Below are 22655 nucleotides of genomic sequence, written 5' to 3'. Positions count from 1 at the left end.
CAAAAAAATTACCTGAGGGACATAATGCAATTTTTGCTGAGCTTTTTCTTACCTACCTTTTTGAAGGAAGAGCAACTGTCTATCATGACAGAAATTAAGACCATGAGTCATGTTGAAATAAGATCCTCATTGTCTCTCTCCACCCCCTCAAATCTCACCTCCCTACGAAAAAAGCCGAGGTTATCCGTTCCATCCTCCTCAGATTCTGAGGACATGGAAGAAGGGGCTTCGGAGTTCGAATACGATCTTGATGATCAGTTGTCGGATAGGGAGATAATAGAGGATGAGGAAGGAAAAAAAAAACTTTTTTTCCTCTGAAGATATGGACGAACTTCTTAAAGCCGCAAGGGAAACTATGGGCATCGAAAACGTCCAAAAAACAAAATCTGTTTAGGATGAAATGTTTGGGGGATTACGCACTAAAAAAGCTACGGTCTTTCCCATTAATGAAAATATAAAAGAAATAATCATTGATGAATGGTCGGACCCTGAAAAAAGACTAGGGGTCTCTAAAGAATTCAGAAAGAGGTTACTCTTTGACCCTGCCGAATCAAAAATTTTCAATGATACCCCTAAAATTGAAGTTCAGGTGGCAAAAGTAGTAAAAAAAAGACTTCCTTGCCATTTGAAGACTCATCCAAGCTGCGTGACCCTATGGAACGGAAAGCGGATTCCCTTCTAAGAAAATGTTGGGAAGCTTCTGGGGTAAAAACAAATATCGCAGCTACCTCTGTGGCTAGAGCCATGAATTTCTGGCTCCATGAACTAGAATGTCAAAAAAAATAAAACCCCTAGAGAAGAAATCCTTCAGTCTATTCCCCTCTTAAAATCCGCCACGGAATTTTTAGTGGATGCTTCCGCTGAATTAGTTAGATTCGCTGCAAAAGATGCCGCCTTCTTAACCACCTCAGCCCCCAGTGCTTAAACACCCTGAAAGACCAGGCCACTTTTTACACTTCTGACCTACACTACTTTCACCATTTATTGCTCGGTCATGCAACTTACCACCCAAATGAATTTTACCTCCTTTTCTTCTCACTAATAGAGCTTTCATTTGGTGGTATTTCATTGCTGCTGACATTTTTACTTTTTTTGTTATTAATCGAAATTTAACAATTTTTTTGCAAAAAAATGACATTTTTCACTTTCAGTTGTAAAATTTTGCAAAAAAAACGAGATCCATATAGAAATTTTGCTCTAAATTTATTGTTCTACATGTCTTTGATAAAAAAAAAATGTTTGGGTAAAAAAAAAATGGTTTGGGTAAAAGTTATAGCGTTTACAAACTATGGTACAAAAATGTGAATTTCCGCTTTTTGAAGCAGCTCTGACTTTCTGAGCACCTGTCATGTTTCCTGAGGTTCTACAATGGCCAGACAGTACAAACACCCCACAAATGACCCCATTTCGGAAAGTACACACCCTAAGGTATTCGCTGATGGGCATAGTGAGTTCATAGAACTTTTTATTTTTTGTCACAAGTTAGCGGAAAATGATGATTTTTTTTTTTTTTTTTTTTTTTTCTTACAAAGTCTCATATTCCACTAACTTGTGACAAAAAATAAAAACTTCCATGAACTCACTATGCCCATCACGAAATACCTTGGGGTCTCTTCTTTCCAAAATGGGGTCACTTGTGGGGTAGTTATACTGCCCTGGCATTCTAGGGGCCCAAATGTGTGGTAAGGAGTTTGAAATCAAATTCTGTAAAAACTGACCAGTGAAATCCGAAAGGTGCTCTTTGGAATGTGGGCCCCTTTGCCCACCTAGGCTGCAAAAAAGTGTCACACATCTGGTATCTCCGTATTCAGTAGAAGTTGGGGAATGTGTTTTGGGGTGTCATTTTACATATACCCATGCTGGGTGAGATAAATATCTTGGTCAAATGCCAACTTTGTATAAAAAAATGGGAAAAGTTGTCTTTTGCCAAGATATTTCTCTCACCCAGCATGGGTATATGTAAAAAGACACCCCAAAACACATTCCCCAACTTCTCCTGAATACGGAGATACCAGATGTGTGACACTTTTTTGCAGCCTAGGTGGGCAAAGGGGCCCATATTCCAAAGAGCACCTTTCGGATTCCACTCGTCATTTTTTACAGAATTTGATTTCAAACTCCTTACCACACATTTGGGCCCCTAGAATGCCAGGGCAGTATAACTACCCCACAAGTGACCCCATTTTGGAAAGAAGAGACCCCAAGGTATTCGCTGATGGGCATAGTGAGTTCATGGAAGTTTTTATTTTTTGTCACAAGTTAGTGGAATATGAGACTTTGTATGAAAAAAAAAAAATATATAAAAAAAATCATCATTTTCCACTAACTTGTGACAAAAAATAAAAAATTCTAGGAACTCGCCATGCCCCTCACGGAATACCTTGGGGTGTCTTCTTTCCAAAATGGGGTCACTTGTGGGGTAGTTATACTGCCCTGGCATTTTCCAGGGGCCCTAATGTGTGGTAAGTAGGTAAATGACCAGTGAAATCCAAAAGGTGCTCTTTGGAATATGGGCCCCTTTGCCCACCTAGGCTGCAAAAAAGTGTCACACATCTGGTATCTCCGTACTCGGGAGAAGTTGGGGAATGTGTTTTGGGGTGTCTTTTTACATATACCCATGCTGGGTGAGAGAAATATCTTGGCAAAAGACAACTTTTCCCATTTTTTTATACAAAGTTGGCATTTGACCAAGATATTTATCTCACCCAGCATGGGTATATGTAAAATGACACCCCAAAACACATTGCCCAACTTCTCCTGAGTACGGCGATACCAGATGTGTGACACTTTTTTGCAGCCTAGATGCGCAAAGGGGCCCAAATTCCTTTTAGGAGGGCATTTTTAGACATTTGGATACCAGACTTCTTCTCACGCTTTGGGGCCCCTAGAATGCCAGGGCAGTATAAATACCCCACATGTGACCCCATTTTGGAAAGAAGACACCCCAAGGTATTCAATGAGGGGCATGGCGAGTTCATAGAATTTTTTTTTTTTTGGCACAAGTTAGCGGAAATTGATATTTTTTATTTTTTTCTCACAAAGTCTCCCGTTCCGCTAACTTGGGACAAAAATTTCAATCTTTCATGGACTCAATATGCCCCTCACGGAATACCTGGGGGTGTCTTCTTTCCGAAATGGGGTCACATGTGGGGTATTTATACTGCCCTGGCATTCTAGGGGCCCTAAAGCGTGAGAAGAAGTCTGGAATATAAATGTCTAAAAAATTTTACGCATTTGGATTCCGTGAGGGGTATGGTGAGTTCATGTGAGATTTAATTTTTTGTCACAAGTTAGTGGAATATGAGACTTTGTAAGAAAAAAAAATAATAATTCCGCTAACTTGGGCCAAAAAAATGTCTGAATGGAGCCTTACAGGGGGGTGATCAATGACAGGGGGGTTGATCAATGACAGGGGGTTGATCAATGACAGGGGGTTGATCAATGACAGGGGGGTGATCAATGACAGGGGGGTGATCAATGACAGGGGGGTGATCAATGACAGGGGTGGTGATCAATGACAGGGGTGGTGATCAATGACAGGGGGGTGATCAGGGAGTCTATATGGGGTGATAACCACAGTCATTTATCACGCCCGTGTAAGGCTTCATTCAGACGTCCGGATGCGTTTTGCGGATCCGATCCATCTATCAGTGGATCCGTAAAAATCATGCGGACGTCTGAATGGAGCTTTACAGGGGGGTGATCAATGACAGGGGGGTAATCAATGACAGGGGGGTGATCAGGGAGTCTATATGGGGTGATCACCACAGTCATTGATCATGCCCCTGTAAGGCTTCATTCAGACGTCCGGATGCGTTTTGCGGATCCGATCCATCTATCAGTGGATCCGTAAAAATCATGCGGACGTCTGAATGGAGCTTTACAGGGGGGTAATCAATGACAGGGGGGTGATCAGGGAGTCTATATGGGGTGATCACCACAGTCATTGATCATGCCCCTGTAAGGCTTCATTCAGACGTCCGGATGCGTTTTGCGGATCCGATCCATCTATCAGTGGATCCGTAAAAATCATGCGGACGTCTGAATGGAGCTTTACAGGGGGGTAATCAATGACAGGGGGGTAATCAATGACAGGGGGGTGATCAGGGAGTCTATATGGGGTGATAACCACAGTCATTGATCATGCCCCTGTAAGGCTTCATTCAGACGTCCGGATGCGTTTTGCGGATCCGATCCATCTATCAGTGGATCCGTAAAAATCATGCGGACATCTGAATGGAGCTTTACAGGGGGGTGATCAAGGAGTCTATATGGGGTGATCACCACAGTCATTGATCATGCCCCTGTAAGGCTTCATTCAGACGTCCGGATGCGTTTTGCGGATCCGATCCATCTATCAGTGGATCCGTAAAAATCATGCGGACATCTGAATGGAGCTTTACAGGGGGTTGATCAATGACAGGGGGGTAATCAATGACAGGGGGGTGATCAGGGAGTCTATATGGGGTGATCAGGGGTGATTAGGGGTGATCAGGGGCTAATAAGGGGTTAATAAGTGACGGGGGGGGTGTAGTGTAGTGTAGTGGTGCTTGGTGGGACTTTACTGAGCTACCTGTGTCCTCTGGTGGTCGATCCAAACAAATGGGACCACCAGAGGACCAGGTAGCAGGTATATTAGACGCTGTTATCAAAACAGCGTCTAATATACCTGTTAGGGGTTAAAAAAAACACATCTCCAGCCTGCCAGCGAACGATCGCCGCTGGCAGGCTGGAGATCAACTCTCTTACCTTCCGTTCCTGTGAGCGCGCGCGCCTGTGTGCGCGCGTTCACAGGAAATCTCGCGTCTCGCGAGAGGACGCGCCGGCGCGTCCAGGAGGAATGAATCAACCACCTCCAGGACGCGTCTGTGCGTACAGCGGTCCGGAGGTGGTTAAATTCTGCCAAGCGCGCACTTTGGGGGAGGTGATAAAATTTCCAAATTTAAGCTTTGCTCCATAGTATTTTCGGGGGAATATGTTTTTGGACCAGTACTTGATAAAATATTAGAAAAAGCCACCGACACGAAGGGCTTTCCGGAAGAACAAAAAAGTGTACAAAAAATTCAAAATGGAATCCATCTCCTCCATTGTACCTTTAATTTAAAAAAAGGGGGCATGTATGACGTCCGTAGATCTCAAGGACGCATACTACCACGTCCCTATACATCAAAATTTGCGAAAATATCTCCGTTTTGCATTACCAAGTCCGGATCACAAAATTCATCATTTTCAATTCTGCGCCCTTCCATTTGGCATTTTAGCCGCACCAAGGGTCTTTACAAAACTTGTAGTGGAAATGTTGCCCTCCCTCAGGAAAGAGGGACTCGTAATATTCCCATATCTAGACTATTTTCTTCTATTTGGAAATTCAGAAGACGCAAATACGCAGACCTTCTTACAGAAAGTTTCCACCCTAGGTTGGCTGATAAATATTAAAAAATCTTCCCTAATTCCGTCATCCAACAGGAAATTTCTTGGGGTAATACTAGATTCAGAAGCCCAAAAGACCTTACTACCTCAGGCAAAAATAAAAGCCACAATAGAGAAAATCTGAAGATTTCAAACTCCAAACAGCACTTCGATCAGGAACACCATGAGCATCTTGGGTCTCATGACCTCCTGTATAACAGCGGTTGCCTGGAGCCAAGCTCACACTAGGACCATCCAATCCTGGATATTGAACAATTAGAACAAACATCAGTCATCCTTGGACAGGATAATAAAAATCCCCTTGCAAGTAAAAATAGATCTAAATTGGTGGAAAATGGAAACCAATCTAACCAGGGGGGGTCTTGCAAAAAGAACCAGGAGTACAAGTGGTAACCAACACAAGCACAACAGGATGGGGTGCAATGGTGGCCGCCTCAAGCTGGCAAGGAAAATGTCCAGAACGAATAAAAACTTCAGGGAGTTAAGATGGGTCTGGGATCCTCACAGTTAGTGATTCTAAATGCCCCATATTGGCCCAAGTGAACCTGGTTTCCCATCCTGAGAAATCTATCCTTGGAAGATCCATGGCTGATTCCTTTCCAGGAGAACATTCTCACAGGGTCCAATCCTACAGGTCTCTTCAAGCTATTGGCTAGAATCCTGAAAGCGAGACCCTAACGAGCAGGGGCCTCTCAAATTCAGTAATTGGTACCCTAAAAGCCAGCAGGAAAAAAGTTACAAACGCCATTTATCTAAAAATCTGGAAAAGATATTGCTCATGGCTGGGGAAAGAGTTTACTGATATATCCTCTCCCTCCATACAAAAAATCTTAGTTTTTACAAGGAGGCCTAGACTTAGGCCTTAGGCTTAGTACCTTTTAAAGGTACAAATATCATCCTTGGGGGGGCCTTCTACGACACTAACCTAGCAAACCATAGATGGATTAGAAGATTTATTAAAGCTGCTTTTAGACTTAGACCTTCCTTTAAAGTCTAATACACTGCCATGGGACCTAAATTTAGTCCTTAATGGGTTAACAAATCCTCCTTTCCCCAATAACAGATATCTCCCTAAAACATCTCTTTCAAAACGGCTTTTCTAATGGCGATTACATCCACTAGACTAGACGCATAGGAGAAATTCAGGCTTTGTCATGTTAAGAACCATACTTATCAGTGTTTCCTGATAAAATTGTATTGAGACTAGATCCGGGTTTTCTCCCGAAAGTAGTTTAAATTTCCATAGGGACCAGGAGATTATTTTTACCTTCCTTCTGCAGTGATCCAAAAAACTCCTCGGAAGAAAAATGGCATCTCCTAAACGTTAGGCAGACAATTATCCAGTACCTAGAAGTTACAGCACCCTTTAGGAAGGATAATCTGGTAATTCAGTTCTCCGGAAAAAATAGGGGGGGGAAAAAGCTTTCCAAAACATCCATAGGGCGTTGGATAAAAACAACTTGTTCTCTGCTATAATTTATTAGCTCAGGCATGTCCTATGGGTATTAAGGCACACTCTACTAGAGCTATGGCCTCCTCTTGGGCAGAAAAGGCTGGGGTATCTCTCGATCAACTATGCAGGGCTGCATCCTGGTCTACCATTCATACTTTCATTAGACACTACCGCCTGAACTTTTCGGCTGCAGCAGGTTTGGCGTTTGGCCGAAGAGTGTTGCAAGCAGTTGCCCCCCCTACTTAGTAATCTGTTCTCATCCGTAGCCGTCATGGTGGATGAAATGGAAAAACCGTAATTAAACTTTCCGGTAATTCTATTTCCTTGAATCCACCATGACTGCTCATATATTCCCTCCCTTAAAAGTTTAGTAGATATTATAACACAAACAAAAAACAAAAAAATATATATACCGTATTTTTCGCCCCATAAGACGCACTTTTTCTTCCCCCAAAATGGGGGAGAAATGCCCCTGCGTCTTATGGGGCAAATGCTTGCCGTTTTACATCGCAAGCTGCGATGTAGGAGCGAGCGGGGACTCGGGGAGGGACTGGGAGGAGGATCTGGGGGCTAGCAATAGCGGCGGGGCGGTGCAGTCAGTGTAGTATAGCCCCGCCCCGCCGCTCCGGTATACTAATATAAGATGTCATATTAATTTATTGGTTATTAAACATGCCCCCTCAGTCCTATTACTACCTTACATCCTAATCGCATCTGTAGAATTCAGGCAGGCCAGGCGGACGGCAGCGTAACTCTTGTCATGTGCCTGAATGAAGCAGGCAGCGCAGGCAAGTGACGTCAGTGAGAGACGCGCCGGCCGCCCGGCTTGGGCTGGCTGAATTCTACATTCTGAAGCGATTAGGATGTAAGGTAGTAATAGGACTGAGGGGGCATGTTTAATAACCAATAAATGAATATAACATCTTATATTTGTATACTGGCGGCAGCGGGGGAAGGGGGGGGGAGGCGGGGGCGATCTGTGGATGGCACAGTTATGGGCTGGGGGGGGGTCTGTGGATGGCACAGTTATGGGCTGGGGGGGGGTCTGTGGATGTCACTGTTATGGGCTGGGGGGGTCTGTGGATGTCACTGTTATGGGCTGGGGGGGGGGGTCTGTGGATGTCACTGTTATGGGCTGGGGGGGGGGGGCTGTGAATGTCACTGTTATGGGCTGGGGGGGGGGTCTGTGGATGGCACTGTTATGGGCTGGGGGGGTCTGTGGATGGCACTGTTATGGGCTGGGGGGTCTGTGGATGGCACATATATAACAGTGCCACCCACAGATCCCCCCCCAGCCCATAACAGTGCCATCCGCAGATCCCCCCCTGTAACAGTGCCAGCCACAGATCCCCCCCCCCCCCTGTAACAGTGCCAGCCACAGATCCCCCTGTAACAGTGTCCGTCATCCACAGATCCCCCCCATAAGTGTCCGTCATCCACAGATCCCCCCCATAAGTGTCCGTCATCCACAGATCCCCCCCCATAAGTGTCCGTCATCCACAGATCCCCCCCATAAGTGTCCGTCATCCACAGATCCCCCCCATAAGTGTCCGTCATCCACAGATCCCCCCCATAACAGTGTCCGTCATCCACAGATCCCCCCCATAACAGTGTCCGTCATCCACAGATCCCCCCCATAACAGTGTCCGTCATCCACAGATCCCCCCCATAACAGTGTCCGTCATCCACAGATCCCCCCCATAACAGTGTCAGTCATCCACAGATCCCCCCCATAACAGTGTCCGTCATCCACAGATCCCCCCCATAACAGTGTCCGTCATCCACAGATCCCCCCCATAACAGTGTCCGTCATCCACAGATCCCCCCCATAACAGTGTCAGTCATCCACAGATCCCCCCATAACAGTGTCAGTCATCCACAGATCCCCAGTAATAGTGCCATCCACAGACCACCATTAGTTCCAAACCCACCAAACACACAGCGCACCTTTTGGTTAAAAATATTTTTTTTCTTATTATCCTCCCCAAAAACCTAGGTGCGTCTTATAGGGCGAAAAATACGGTATATATATATATATATATATATATATATATATATATATATATATATATATATATATATATATATATATATATATAAAATCTATATCAATTATATTATATTGAAACCACATTAAACACGTGTGTGTGTGTATATAATCTATCTCTCTATATCTCTCTATACCTATACCCATACCCACTTGGTATCTGGTACACACTGAGGGTGAGAGTGGGTGGGGGCTTCTCTCTGTGTATTTCCTGCCTCTACAGAGGTTAAGAGGTCAATCTCATCCTTAGCCGTCAAGGAAATAGAATTACCGGTAAGTCTAATTTATTTATTTCCCCCCCACACAATATTGACATGTCATTTATAACTCAGTGAACACAAAAAAAGAAGCCAGAATTGTGTTGTTTTTTTGTTTAAGCCCACAAACAAATTTTCGCTCTGCAAAGATAAGTCTTCAGCTATATATCATGTGAAAGGAAAAGTAAAGTTATAGCTCTTAGAAGTGTTTCTGTGACACATTATAGTTCATAATAGTAGTAAATTTGAGGTAATATAAATCACCTTTTATATAATAAAAAAATAAAAAATAAATCCTACATTTCCTGATAAATTGGAAAAATTAGCAATTTTCTAAATTTGTAATATCTGCTTTTAAGGCTGATAAGTGACACCTCACAAAATGGTTATTAGTTTACATTTTCCATATGTCTACTTTTATGTTTGCATCATTTTGTAATGTATTTTTATTTTTAAAATGTTGGAAGAATTTTAGATGCAATTCTTCAAATTTAAGCAAATTTTCAAAACCCACTTTTTAAGGACCAGTTCACTTATAAAGTTACTTTATTGGGCTTGCATAGTAGAAACCACCCATAACAAATTTTTTAATTTTTTTTTAACTACCGTATTTTTCACCCCATAAGATGCATTCCCACCCACCCCCAAAAGTGGCGTCCAGGAGCAGGAGAGAAGTGTTTTTTTTTATTTTTATAAAACATGAGGCTGCTTGGGGTTGATCTGATATGGGGGTGATGAGAGGCATAATGGGTGCTGATGAGATGCATGAGGACTGATATGGGGGCTGATGAGAGCCATGAGGCTCTTATCTGAGGTCTGATTGGGGTTCATTTACATTGGGGTCTGGGCTGACATCTGATTGGGGGTCTGATCTGAGGTCTTATTTGCGGTCTGATTGGGGCTGTCAGCTGAGATCTGATTGGTGGTCTGACCTGAGGTGTAATGAAAAAAAATAATTTCTTATTGTCCTCTTCTAAAACCTAGGTGCGTCCCTCAAGTTATTCAAAACAGATTAAACACAGCAAGGGTTAACAGCCAAACTAATTTCAATATCTATTACCCTGATTCTGAAGTTTAGAGAAACACTGCATATGTGGTGGTAAACTGCTGTTATGGCGCATGGCAGGGTGCAGAAGAAAAGGAGCGCCAGATGGTTTTTGTAGGGCAGATTTTGCTGGACTGGTTTTTAGACACCATGTCCCATTAGAAGCCCCCCGATGCACTCCTACAGAAGAAAATCCCAAAAAGTGACCCTCCTTTTGCAAACCACGGGATAAGGGGACAGTTTTATTAGTACTATTTTAGAGTACATATGAACGCTCAATATTGCGCTTTTTGTGAAGCAAGGTAACCAATAAATGGCTGTTCTGACAGTTTTTATTTTTTTTATTTTGTTTTTTACGATGTTTATCTGACAGGTTAGATCATGTGATATTTGTTACAGACACAGCAATACCAAATTTATTTATTTTTTTTAAATTTACATTTTTAATTTTTGGGGGGTTTTACACAATAAAACCATTTATTTATTTTTTTATTTTTATGCAAATCACCATGTGGTTAAAGTAACAAGATCTTTTTATAGATCCGGTCGTTACGGACGCAGCGTTACCATGATACCAAATATGTGTAGTGTCCTTTATTCCTTAAAATCCAGTGGGTCTGGCTCTACAATACACTGCAGTACACTTAGCCTGATCAGGCTCGGATATACCATGGCAAGCCGGATGTTTGTTTAGACCATGGTAACAAACGGGACTCCCTCTGTTAACCCCATTCATACAGCACCAATGTCGGACATTTCAAGCCGTGTGTTATCTGTATGTTACATCCTGAACGGGTGGATCAGCGCTTTTTTACAAGGTTCTGATCACCACAGTCTCGGACTGTGGGGATCAAAACTTCTTACCAGCGTGTAAATCCTCTGATTTGTACAGACTAGCCAATCAATTAGAGAAACCACTGGCTCAAGGCTGCCCTCGTTGGTCTCGAGCCGGTTAGCGGTGTGTAACAGCCAGGATCTTGGCACTGTCACCATGTCTGTAGACATGGTGACAGATGGCTGCCAAGAGGAACCTGTATGTCATTGTGGCTTAAGGGGTTAAACGAATGGCAGTTAACTTGTTCTATTGTCGATCAGTGTGTGTTATGCCCCCCGCATTTGGTTGTGTTAAAGGAACCTTAAACGTTTATAGAAGGTTAATACAGCAAAATACTAATGAAAATCTTCTGTTTTTTAGCACGCATTCCATTTCCATTGCATCTCTCGTTGGTTAAAAACTCGTCAGGTCTGCCCACTTGATAACAGAGAATGGGAATTTCAAAAGTAAGTGAAATATTGTGCAGTACCAATCAAAAGTTTCAGTCCATGTTTTTTCTTTGTGGCTTTGTTTTCCTACATTGTAGGTTCATATTGAAGACATGAAAACGATGAAGGAACGTACAGTCGGGTCCATAAATATTTGGACATCAACACAATTTTTTCCTTTTTTGGCTCTATACACCACCACAATGGATTTGAAATGAAACTAACTAGATGTGCTTTAACTGCAGACATCTTTAATTTGAGGGTGTTTACATCCAAATCAGGTGAACAGTGTAGGATGTATAACAGTTTGCATATGTGCCTCCCACTTGTTAAGGGACCAAAAGTAATGGGACAGAATAATAATCCTAAATCAAACTTTCACTTTTTAATACTTAGTTGCAAATCCTTTGCAGTTAATTACAGCCTGAAGTCTGGAACTCGTAGACATCACTAGACGCTGGTTTTCATCCCTGGTGATGCTCTGCCAGGCCTCTACTGCAACGGTCTTCAGTTCCTGCTTGTTCTTGGGGCATTTTCCCTTCAGTTTTGTCTTCAGCAAGTGAAATGCATGCTCAATCGGATTCAGGTCAGGTGATTGACTTGGCCATTGAATAACATTCCACTTCTTTCCCTTAAACTCTTTGGTTGCTTTTGCAGTATGCTTTGGGTCATTGTCCATCTGCACGGTGAAGCGCCGTCCAATGAGTTCTGAAGCATTTGGCTGAATACGAGCAGATAATATTGCCCGAAACACTTCAGAATTCGTCCTGCTGCTTTTGTCAGCAGTCACATCCTCAATAAATACAAGAGAACCAGTTCCATTGGCAGCCATACATGCCCACGCCATGACACTACCAACACCATGCTTTACTGATGAGGTGGTATGCTTAGGATCATGAGCAGTTCCTTTCCTTCTCCATACTCTTCTCTTCCCATCACTCTGGTACAAGTTGATCTTGGTCTCATCTGTCCATAGGATGTTGTTCCAGAACTGTGAAGGCTTTTTTAGATGTCGTTTGGCAAACTCTAATCTGGCCTTTGAGGCTCACCAAAGGTTTACATCTTGTGGTGAACACTCTGTATTCACTCTGGTGAAGTCTTCTCTTGATTGTTGACTTTGACACACATACACCTACCTCCTGGAGAGTGTTCTTGATCTGGCCAACTGTTGTGGAGGGTGTTTTCTTCACCAGGGAAAGAATTCTTCGGTCATCCACCACAGTTGTTTTCCGTGGTCTCCCGGGTCTTTTGGTGTTGCTGAGCTCATCGGTGCGTTCCTTCTTTTTAAAAATGTTGCAAACAGTTGTTTTGGCCACGCCTACTGTTTTTTCTATCTCTGTGATGGGTTTGTTTTTGTTTTTTCAGCCTAATGATGGCTTGCTTCACTGATGGTGACAGCTCTTTGGATCTCATCTTGAGAGTTGACAGCAACAGATTCCAAATGCAAATGGCACACCTGAAATGAACTCTGGACCTTTTTATCTGCTCATTGTAATTGGGATAATGAGGGAATAACACACACCTGGCCATGGAACAGCTGATAACCCAATTGTCCCCTTACTTTTGTTCCATTAACAAGAGGGAGGCACATATGCAGACTGTTGTAATTCCTACACCGTTCACCTGATTTGGATGTGAATACCCTCAAATTAAAGCTGACAGTTTGCAGTTAAAGCACATCTTGTTCGTTTAATTTCAAATCCATTGTGGTGGTGTATAGAGCCAAAAATGTTAGAATTGTGTTAATGTCCCAATATTTATGGAACTGACTGTATATGGAATTAAGTAGTAAGCAAAGTGTTAAATGGTCATGAACTTTTAACATACATTTTGCATAAATCGTGTATATATAATCATTTTTTTCAGAGAATAATGAACTTGTTCTAGAGTCACCAACTGGTTTTTTTTCCAGCCAAATCCCCCCCCCCCCTTTTTTTTTTTTTTAAATAGGGGGGGGGGGGGGTTCCATCAAGAATGTCATGTGCTATGCCACTCTTGATGATATCTCCTGTACTGCCAGACGATGCGCATAATTTATGGCGCGGCACAGGCTTTATCATAAGTTAAATGTATCCTCTGCCTGTCCGTGCGCCTGTACTGAAATCTACAAAAGCGCCAAGCTGCTGTAGACTTCAGTCTTCACTTACAATATAAATTTACTGGGCCTGCTGGCCTTGCCCTTTTACCACCCTAGCCAAGCACCCTTCTCGGAAAGTGGCAAGGGCAGCGTAGAAATGCCTCCTTTTGACTTTAGGCGCAATGGCATAAAAAAAAAAAAAAGCAGGGAAAATATGGTTTGCAACATTTTTTTCCACGAGAAAACTGGTATAGAGATGAAAATTCTCCCCAGTGTCTTTAAAAATCATGAAATCCATCCTGGACAGCTTCTGCTGAAAGATATATTATCCCATGCAGGTCTATGGAGAGGGGATGAGTGAGCATTAAAGGGATTATCCAATGCTATTCACATTGACTATACTTACCTGGCTCCCCGCACCACCACTGCAGCTTCTCCCTGTGCGCGGATGAAAACATCCGGGGGACAAGGGAAGGAATGGGTGGTTTTTCAACAGCCAATGGCAGACATGGAAGAGCCTGCCTACCTGCGCCTGCGATGCGAGGGAGGCTCGTCCCCATCACAAATATTCAGTGTGAGGGGCCCTGCATATAGGGGGTTTATAGCCTTTGATAACCCCTTTTTAAATGAAAGAGACACAAGAAAGGCATGCACAACTAGATGCAGTTTGTCTCAGCAAAAGTGCGATATTCACATCCATACAGGTCAGTAATTCTCTGTAATATCCTCTATGATGTTGGGGCTGCTTCTTAGGCCTTATGCACACGACCGTTGTTCTGGTCCGCATCCGAGCCGCAGTTTTTGCAGCTCGGGTGCAGACCCATTCACTTCAGTGGGGCTGCAAAAGATGCGGACAGCACTCCGTGTGCTGTCTGCATCCGTTATTCCGTTCCGTGGCCCTGCAAAAAAATATAATATGTCCTATTCTTGTCAGTTTTGCGGACAATAATAGGCATTTCTACAATGGGCCGCCTGTTCCGTTCTGCAAATTGCGGAAGGCACACGGGTGGCTTCCGTGTTTTGCGTATCCACAATTTGCGGCCCGCATAGACCGGAACGGTCATGTGCATGAGGCCTTAGTGAGTAAATAAGTTCTAAAACGGGTTCTCCCCTACTTTCTGTCTGCAGTGGATGACAGCTAATCTCCACCCAACTACAAAACTACAAATTAGACATTCAGCATGCACGGGTGATAAAGGAAAGTGTTACTCATGTACACACACTGTATTATTCATTAATGCAAAATGTATTGAAAGGTTAGGTACACATTAAACAAACGCGGCTGTTTTTATATTTTATATTATTTAACCACCTCCCATCCGCCCGTTGACTATAAACGTCCGGGAGGTGGATCTCTATCTCTGAACGTCCATTCAGAGATGGAAGCTGCACGCTAATCGTGCAGCTGCAGAGCGGGTTGCCCGCTGTCAGTGACAGCAGGAAAATCCAGAGAGAAGGCAGGGACAGTTCCCAGGTGTTCCTGCCTTCTAGATTGCTGTGTATATGCACTTCCTGTCCTGGCCCGGCGGTCATATGACCGCCGGGCCGGGAGAGTGCAGGAGCTGTTGGGTCTTCTACAGACCTCGATCAGCCCTGCACTGAGGCTGTACAGCGTTGTATAGTGCTGTACACCCGGCTACTATGTCAGCCCCAGTTACAGGAGAAATCAATAGTGGGGGGGGGGGGGGGGGGGGGGAAGTGAAGTTAAATGTCCCCCAGCGGTTTTGTATGACCTTATGGGGGACGCAAAGTGTAAAATTAAAAAAGTGTTTATAAAAAATAAAAATAAAATTCACATGTAAGAAAATAAAAAAATCCCCAATTACAAAAAAGTAAAAAATATAAAAAAAGACATATTTTGTATTGCCGCGTCCGTAACGACTGGCTCTATAAATATATCACATGATCCACAAAAAAGATAAAAACTGGCAAAGCCGTTTTTTGTCATCTTACATCACAAAAAGTGCAACTCGACGTGATCAAAAAGGTGTATGCCCCCCAAAATAGTACCAATCAAACTGTCACCTCATCCCGCAAAAAATGAGATCCTAAGACAATTGGTCAAGAAATAAAAAAAACTCTTAGACTATGGAAACACTAAAACATCATTTTAAATTTTTTTTTGTTTCAAAAATGCTATTGTGTAAAACGTAAATAAATAAGAAAAAGTATACATATTACGGTAAGTATCGCCAAGTCCGTAACTATCTGCTCTATAAAAATGTCGCATGACTTAACCCCTCAGGTGAACGCTGTAAAAATAAATAAATAAACTGTGCTAAAACTAATTTTATATTTTTTGGTCACCATGCCCTATAAAGTGTAATAATGAATGATCAAAAAATCATATGTACCCAAAAATTGTACTAATAAAAACGTCAACTCTTCCTGCAAAAACAAACCCTGCACAAGACAATCGGCTTAAAAATAAAAAAATATGGCGTTCAGAATATGGAGACACAAACAATATTTTTTCAAAAATGCTTTATTATGTAAAACTCAAACAAAGAAAGTTAGACCTATTTTGATATCATTGCGTCCATAACAACCTGCTCTATAAAAATAGCACATGATCTACCCTGTCAGATGAATGTTATAAAAAATAAAAACTGTGCCAAAACAGCCATTTTTTGGTTACCTTGCCTCACAAAAAACTTAATATAGAGCAATTAAAAAATCATATGTACCCCAAAATAGTACCAATAAAACTGGCACCTTATCCCCTAGTTTCCAAAATTGGGTCACTTTTTGGGAGTTTCTACTGTAAGGGTGCATCAGGGGGGCTTCAAATGGGACATGGCATCTAAAAACCAGTTCAGCAAAATCTGCCTTCCAAAAACCATATGGCGCTCCTTTTCTTCTGCGCCCTGCCGTGTGCCCTTACATCAGTTTACGACCACATGGGGGGTGTTTCTGTAAACCGCAGAATCGGGGAAATAAATATTTAAGTTTTGTTTGGCTGTTAACCCTCTGTGTTAATGAAAAAAAATTATTAAAATGAAAAATCTGCCAATAAAGTGAAATTCTGAAATTTCCTCTCCATTTTTTGTTAATTCTTGTTGAACACCTCCTTCAGGTGTTTTGTAAAATCAGTTTTAAGTAACTTGAGGGGTGTAGTTTCTACAATGGGGTCATTTATCGGGGGTGTCCACTAGGGATCGACTTTTTTTTTTGTTTGTCTTTTTTAGAGTCGATGCCGATAATCTGTGAACTTTCAGGCCGATAGCCGATAATTTATACCGATATTTTATAATATCTTATATTAGTTGGTAGTCACTGAGGTGTTGGAAACTTGCTTTTGGCACTAATATATTATAAATGTACGGTAAATTATAAATAAAGCCCTTAGTTGGTAGTCAATTTATAATTTAACTTTTGTAATATACTAGTGCCAAATGCCCCCCCCCCCCCCCTCCTTCTCACTGACTTTATTAACCCCTATCAGACCTCAGATGAATTAAAAAAAAAAAAAAAAAATCCTCACCTCACCTGCGCCGCAGCTCCTCTTCATCTCCGGGTCCGGTGTCGCGCTCCCCTGTGTTCTCCGGCCAGCACTGCACTGTCACCTGACAGCGTGCCGCGCACTACATCCTGACGCTGTACGGGGTCAGGACAGTGCAGCGCGGGCCCCATCAAAGAAGACCAGGGAGGGTGAATATCGGAAGAGCTTGCTGCGCTTCTTCCCTGCTCCCGGAACCAGTTGCATACTAGTGAGCACTTCCTTAAAGTGCTTCTGTCACCCCACTAAAGTGTTTTTTTTTTTTTTTTGGGCTAGTTAAATTATTTATATTGCGATATATGAAAATATAATGGTGTTACTTTGATCCAGCAGTTTCTTCCAAAAACGAAGTTTTATAATATGTAAATTAGGTCTCTACCAGCAAGTAGGGCGGCTACTTGCTGGTAGCTGCTGCAGAAAACCGCCCCCTCGTCGTGTTGATTGACAGGGCAAGCCGGGATCTCCTCCTCCGGCTGGCCCTGTCGGCATTTCAAAAATCGCGCGCCTGTGTTCATTCGGCGCAGGTGCTCTGAGATGAGGAGGCTCGTCTCCTCAGCACTCCCTCAGTGCGCCTGCGCCGATGACGTCTTCTATTTCGGTGATGTCATCGGCGCAGGCGCACTGAGGGAGTTCTGAGGAGACGAGCCTCCTCATCTCAGAGCGCCTGCGCGGAGGATACCTGTTTTATTGTTTTGTTTTTTTTTTTTACTTTTTTTTGTTATGAACTCTCCTTCTTGGTCAAGTAGCCTTGCATAGCCTGGATATGTGTTTAGTGTCATTATCCTGTTGAAAAACAAATGATGGTCCCAGTAAATGCAAACCAGATGGAATGGCATGTCCTGCAAAATGCCATGGTAACCATGCTGGTAATCTGACAAAAGTGTCATCTGCAAAGCACCCCCCACACCATCACACAGTTTCCTCCTTGCTTCATGGTGGGAACCATACATGTAGAAACTGTCCGCTCACCTTTTCTGCATCTCACAAAGACATGATGGTTGAAGCAAAAAATCTCAAAGTACAGTTTCCATTTTAATAATTCCTTTTAGTTTCCTGGCTGAAACAGATCTTATTGTTGTTCCTCAGTAGTGGCTTCTTTGCCCTGGTCTGAGGGCCACATTCCTTAAGATGTGTAGAAGGACATAAATCCATGAGACACATTCATTGCTGTTCTGAGCGTGTCAAAGGTTATCATGGACTTATATTCCCAGATTCTCCTGTACCTCTGAGATTTGAAATTCCTTTTTTAATATAAATTCATTTATGTGATGTTGTGGTCATGGCTTCAAGTGTTTAGGTACAGGCAAAACTTTCCTTCTTTTATTGTGTGGCAATCAGGGTGGATTTGATTTAAATCAAAATGATTTAAATCACGATTTAAATCACTAGTCAGTAAGGCTTGATTTAAATCATAGTTTTCTACATAAAGACTAATTATTGCTGGTATAACTTATAATATGCAAGTAGATGAAGATTTAAACAACTTTTCATATTAGTTTGATTAGGTTGATTCTGCATTCATAGGTTTGTAGAAGTTAGGATTAAGGTATTTTTCTCAACTCTGTTCATGTTATAACATTTTTGCTGTGAAGAGGCATGTGATCTCTGCTGAGTCAAATTCAGTTTTGAGAACTGCAAAAGTAAACCAAGTGTTCTGGTTCTGGCCAAGCTGCCAGTTCGGTTGATGTACTGATCCAAATCAATTAGTGTACGTGCACGGAGAGATCAAACTGAGACAACCCACAGCACGGGGTTAAACAGGATCTCTGCTTTATTTTCTGAAAACAGCATAATACATAGGTTTTACGACAGGGAGAGGTGGGAGGGGGGGTGAGTGAAAGATAAAGTATATCTTCCCTATTGGCTACAAACACTGTACTTTTTCTGTAACCTTCACAGCTCAGAGTAAATTCCTCCCCCCTCCCTCCTGGCTCGTGGGAGAAACCGTTACTTCTTTCTACTTTCTAACTGCTTGCTTGAGCTGAACGGAAACCTCTTTGTAACTGCTTGCTTGAGCTGAACGGAAACCACAAAGAAACACATGATAAAACACAAAGTAAGATTCTAGTTTATAGGTGTTGGCTGAATGCCTGGCCGCCATCTTAGCTAAACATAGTCCTCAACAAGCAAGTATCCATTTTGTATTAATAGTCCATAACAGTCCCCCCTTGGAAACTTGATTGTAGACTTTCCCTTCGCCTAGCGAATCCCCTGGGCATACCATTCGTATCCTCTTCACCCGCAGTGGCGACAACCTACCCCTTATAGGTAGGCTCCCGGTTGCTCGGACTTGTGGTAATACCCTGGGATTCATCTCACCCTATCTTAGCCAGGCATCATTGTGAGGAGGGGGAGCTGTGTTGAACGATGTTTCCTTCTGTCCTTCCTCATCGTAGAGGAGCATAATAGGTCGTTCATCAGTTTTCTTAATTCTTTTTGAAAAGCGGGTCACACAAATAAGAACGAGCTTAATCACTACATATATCACCAATATTATTAGGGCTACCTGTAATATTACTTGGACAATTCCCATGAGCCAACCCCCAATACCTTTTGACTGACTTTCCGTGTCGTTAGCTAATATACCTGTCCGGAGATCCTGTACAGTACGGTTGTTACAGGGCAGATCCTTTCCGTTCTCAGCATCTACACCAATACACTGCACGTGGCTGTCTGTTTTTGAATCATTGCAACCTGAGTGTATGTGTGGACTAAATGTCATACCTTTGGTTTGTACTTGGAGACAATAACAGTGTGTCCAGCTAGGAAAACATGTGACATTAGCCCAGTGTCCCTCTTCCCAAGGAGTAGAGCTATAATCTACCGAGGGTCCTGATCTGTTTATCATGAGCCATGGGGCATCTGCCCACCCTGCAATAGGTAAGGCTACTTCCCTGTCCTTGTTTGTACTGGATTTAACTTGGTGTATACTAGTGAGAAAGATGGTAGAATTAGACAGGTCAATCAGTTCAGAAAGGTCCAGGGGTATTGCAAAATAAGGCATACTGGTTGAACTCACGGGACTGTGGGTACAGATCCAACAATCTCTCAGAGTTTCAGTCTCCTTCAACCCCTGGACTAAAATTTGATGGTGCCGTATCAGTGAATTGTCCCATTCATCACCCAGTGGCGTGAATACTGCAGATATGCCCACTGTCAAAGTCATGATCAGTATGTAAATCCTCATGGCTTATGGTTCCTGGGACGGTGGGACAGCCTTCACTCTTTTACAATGTGAAGCGTGGATCCAGGTGGGTCTCCCTTCGAGTTTCACAGAGGTTGGGGTGGTCAGCAACACCTGGTAAGGTCCCTCGTATCGTGGTTCGAGGGTGCTTCTGACGTGTTTCTTGACCACCACCCACTCTCCAGGTTTGAGAGTGTGGCTTCCCTCCAGGGAGTTAGGATCTGGAATGGAAGAGAAAACTTGTGCATGTATATTAGACAATTGCTTGCTCAAGGCTATCACATATTTTGCAACAGATTCATAATGCATTTGTAACTGTTGTGGGAAATACTGTCCCATTCTTGGCCCTGTTCCAAATAAGATCTCATATGGGGTTAGTTTGTGTGGGGGCCTTGGTATATGCCTAACTGAAAAGAGGGTTATAGGCAAACACTGAACCCAATTAAGCCCTGTCTCCCTGGTCATCTTCAGCATTTTAGATTTTAACACCCCGTTCAATCTTTCGACTTTGCCGCTGCTTTGGGGCCTGTATGGGGTATGATACGCCAGGTGTGACCCTACCATCTTCCAGACCTCTTGGGTTAGACTAGCAGTGAATGCTGGGCCCTGATCACTCTCAATGACCTCAGGTACTCCGAACCTACAGACAAGCTCCTGCATCAGTTTTTTTGCAGTAGTGGTTGCTGTCTGGTTTCGGACGGGGTAGGCTTCTGGCCACCCAGAGAACAAGTCTATCACTACTAGCACATATTGAAACCCTTGGCACATTGGCATCTGGATATGATCGATTTGTATCCTCTGAAAGGGATATAAGGCTTTCGGGAGACATTTTCTGGGAGTGGGCTCGGTTCTGCCGGGGTTACACTCTGCACAGATGAGACACGCTTGGGTATGTCTCACCAGGACAGGGGTTATCCCTGGGGCCACCCATATTTTGTCAATTAGTTCTTTCATGATGGTTTTGGATTGGTGGGTGGGCCCATGGGCCACTGAGGCTATTAGGGGATAAAGAGCTCTGGGTAGGCAGACTCTCTTTCCTTGTGTCCAGAGTCCAGATTCTTCTTCGAGGGCTGATTCTTTCAGCCAGATTTCCTTTTCCCTGGGAGTGGCCTGTTTCTGCATTTGTTTCAGTAGGTCCCATGTGATTTCTTCTTGTTCCAGGTCCTCCTGTGTTATCATAATCTGGTCTGACTGGACTCTTTCCTCTTTCACTGCTGCTTCCTTGGCCGCTTGGTCAGCTAGGGCGTTTCCTCTGGCCTCAGGGGTGTCAGCTCGAGTATGGGCCTTTACTTTGATCACTGCCACTTGGTTGGGCAGGAGTACTGCTGCCATTAGGGCTGCTACTGCTGCAGCATTCTTAATCGGGGTTCCTGCAGCTGTGATGTAATCCCGGGCCTTCCATATTAGTCCAAAGTCATGAACCACTCCAAAGGCATATCTAGAATCTGTGTAGATATTGGCGGTAGAGTCTTTTGCCAGTGAGGGCAATGAGTTCAGCTTCTTGTGCTGACTGGTCTGGGCGCAATTGTCTTGCACACAGCACTTCATGCTCACTTGTGACTGCCATGCCTGTATGGAACTTCCCCTTGTCATCGGCGTACCTTGAGCCGTCCACAAAGAGAATCCAATGAGGGTTTGTCAGAGGAGTGTCTTGGACTGATGGTGGTGTCCCTACTTCAGCTTCCATCATTGTGATGCAATCATGTTCTTGTTCCTTGTAAAGAGAGTCGGTTGAGGCCCATAGTTCTTCTTCCTGAAGATCCTCTTCAGCATGTAGATCAATAAAATCTTCAGAATCTCCATTATACTCCCCCCTTGGAAGAGGAAGGAGTGCAGCAGGATTTTACAGCCGGAAAGGAAGGTTGTAGTTCGGGATGCCAAGAGCAGGGGCAGATGCAATGGCGGCCTTCAATGACTGAAAAGCTTCTCCGGCCTCCATTGTCATCTGGAAAGGAGTAGCAGCATTGCGAGGTATACAGTCATATAAGGGCTGCATGAGGATAGAAGCATCAGAGATCCAGGGCCTGCAGTAGGAGATGAGTCCCAGAAAGGTTTGCAGCTGATGAGGAGTGTCCGGGAGTTGGATGTCAGAGATAGCCTTCTTCCTCGCCTCAGTTAGGTGCTTGTGACCTTGAGAGATGCAATGACCTAGGAAGACAACTTTGGGGAGACACAGTTGTAGTTTGGCTTGTGAGACTCGACATCCAGCAGAGGCTAAAAACTGGAGAAGTGAGACAGATTTTGTCATGCAGATTTGGGGAGAGACCGCACAGAGGAGAAGGTCATCCACATACTGGAGGAGTTCCACATCCGGGTGATCTGCTTGCCAGGGTTGCAGAACAGAGGACATAGCCTTGCTGAAGCAGGAAGGGCTGTTTTGAGCCCCTTGAGGCATAACAG

The 22655-nt window shown here is 43.4% G+C and overlaps 1 protein-coding gene across 1 annotated transcript in view; it reads left to right on the top strand.

Moving 5' to 3' along the window:
* The window catches only part of RBX1 (ring-box 1), a 108990-nt gene that overhangs the window by 51573 nt on the left and 34762 nt on the right, over window positions 1-22655 (top strand). Inside the window, exon 4 of the mRNA XM_040407657.1 lies at window positions 11428-11513. Within this exon, the coding sequence (XP_040263591.1) occupies window positions 11428-11513 (86 nt within the window). The remainder of the gene's footprint in view (window positions 1-11427; window positions 11514-22655) is intronic.

This window comes from Bufo bufo, chromosome 9 (assembly GCF_905171765.1).
Source record: "Bufo bufo chromosome 9, aBufBuf1.1, whole genome shotgun sequence".
NCBI classification, from domain to species: domain Eukaryota; kingdom Metazoa; phylum Chordata; class Amphibia; order Anura; family Bufonidae; genus Bufo; species Bufo bufo.
This window is presented reverse-complemented; position numbering and strand designations above follow the sequence as displayed.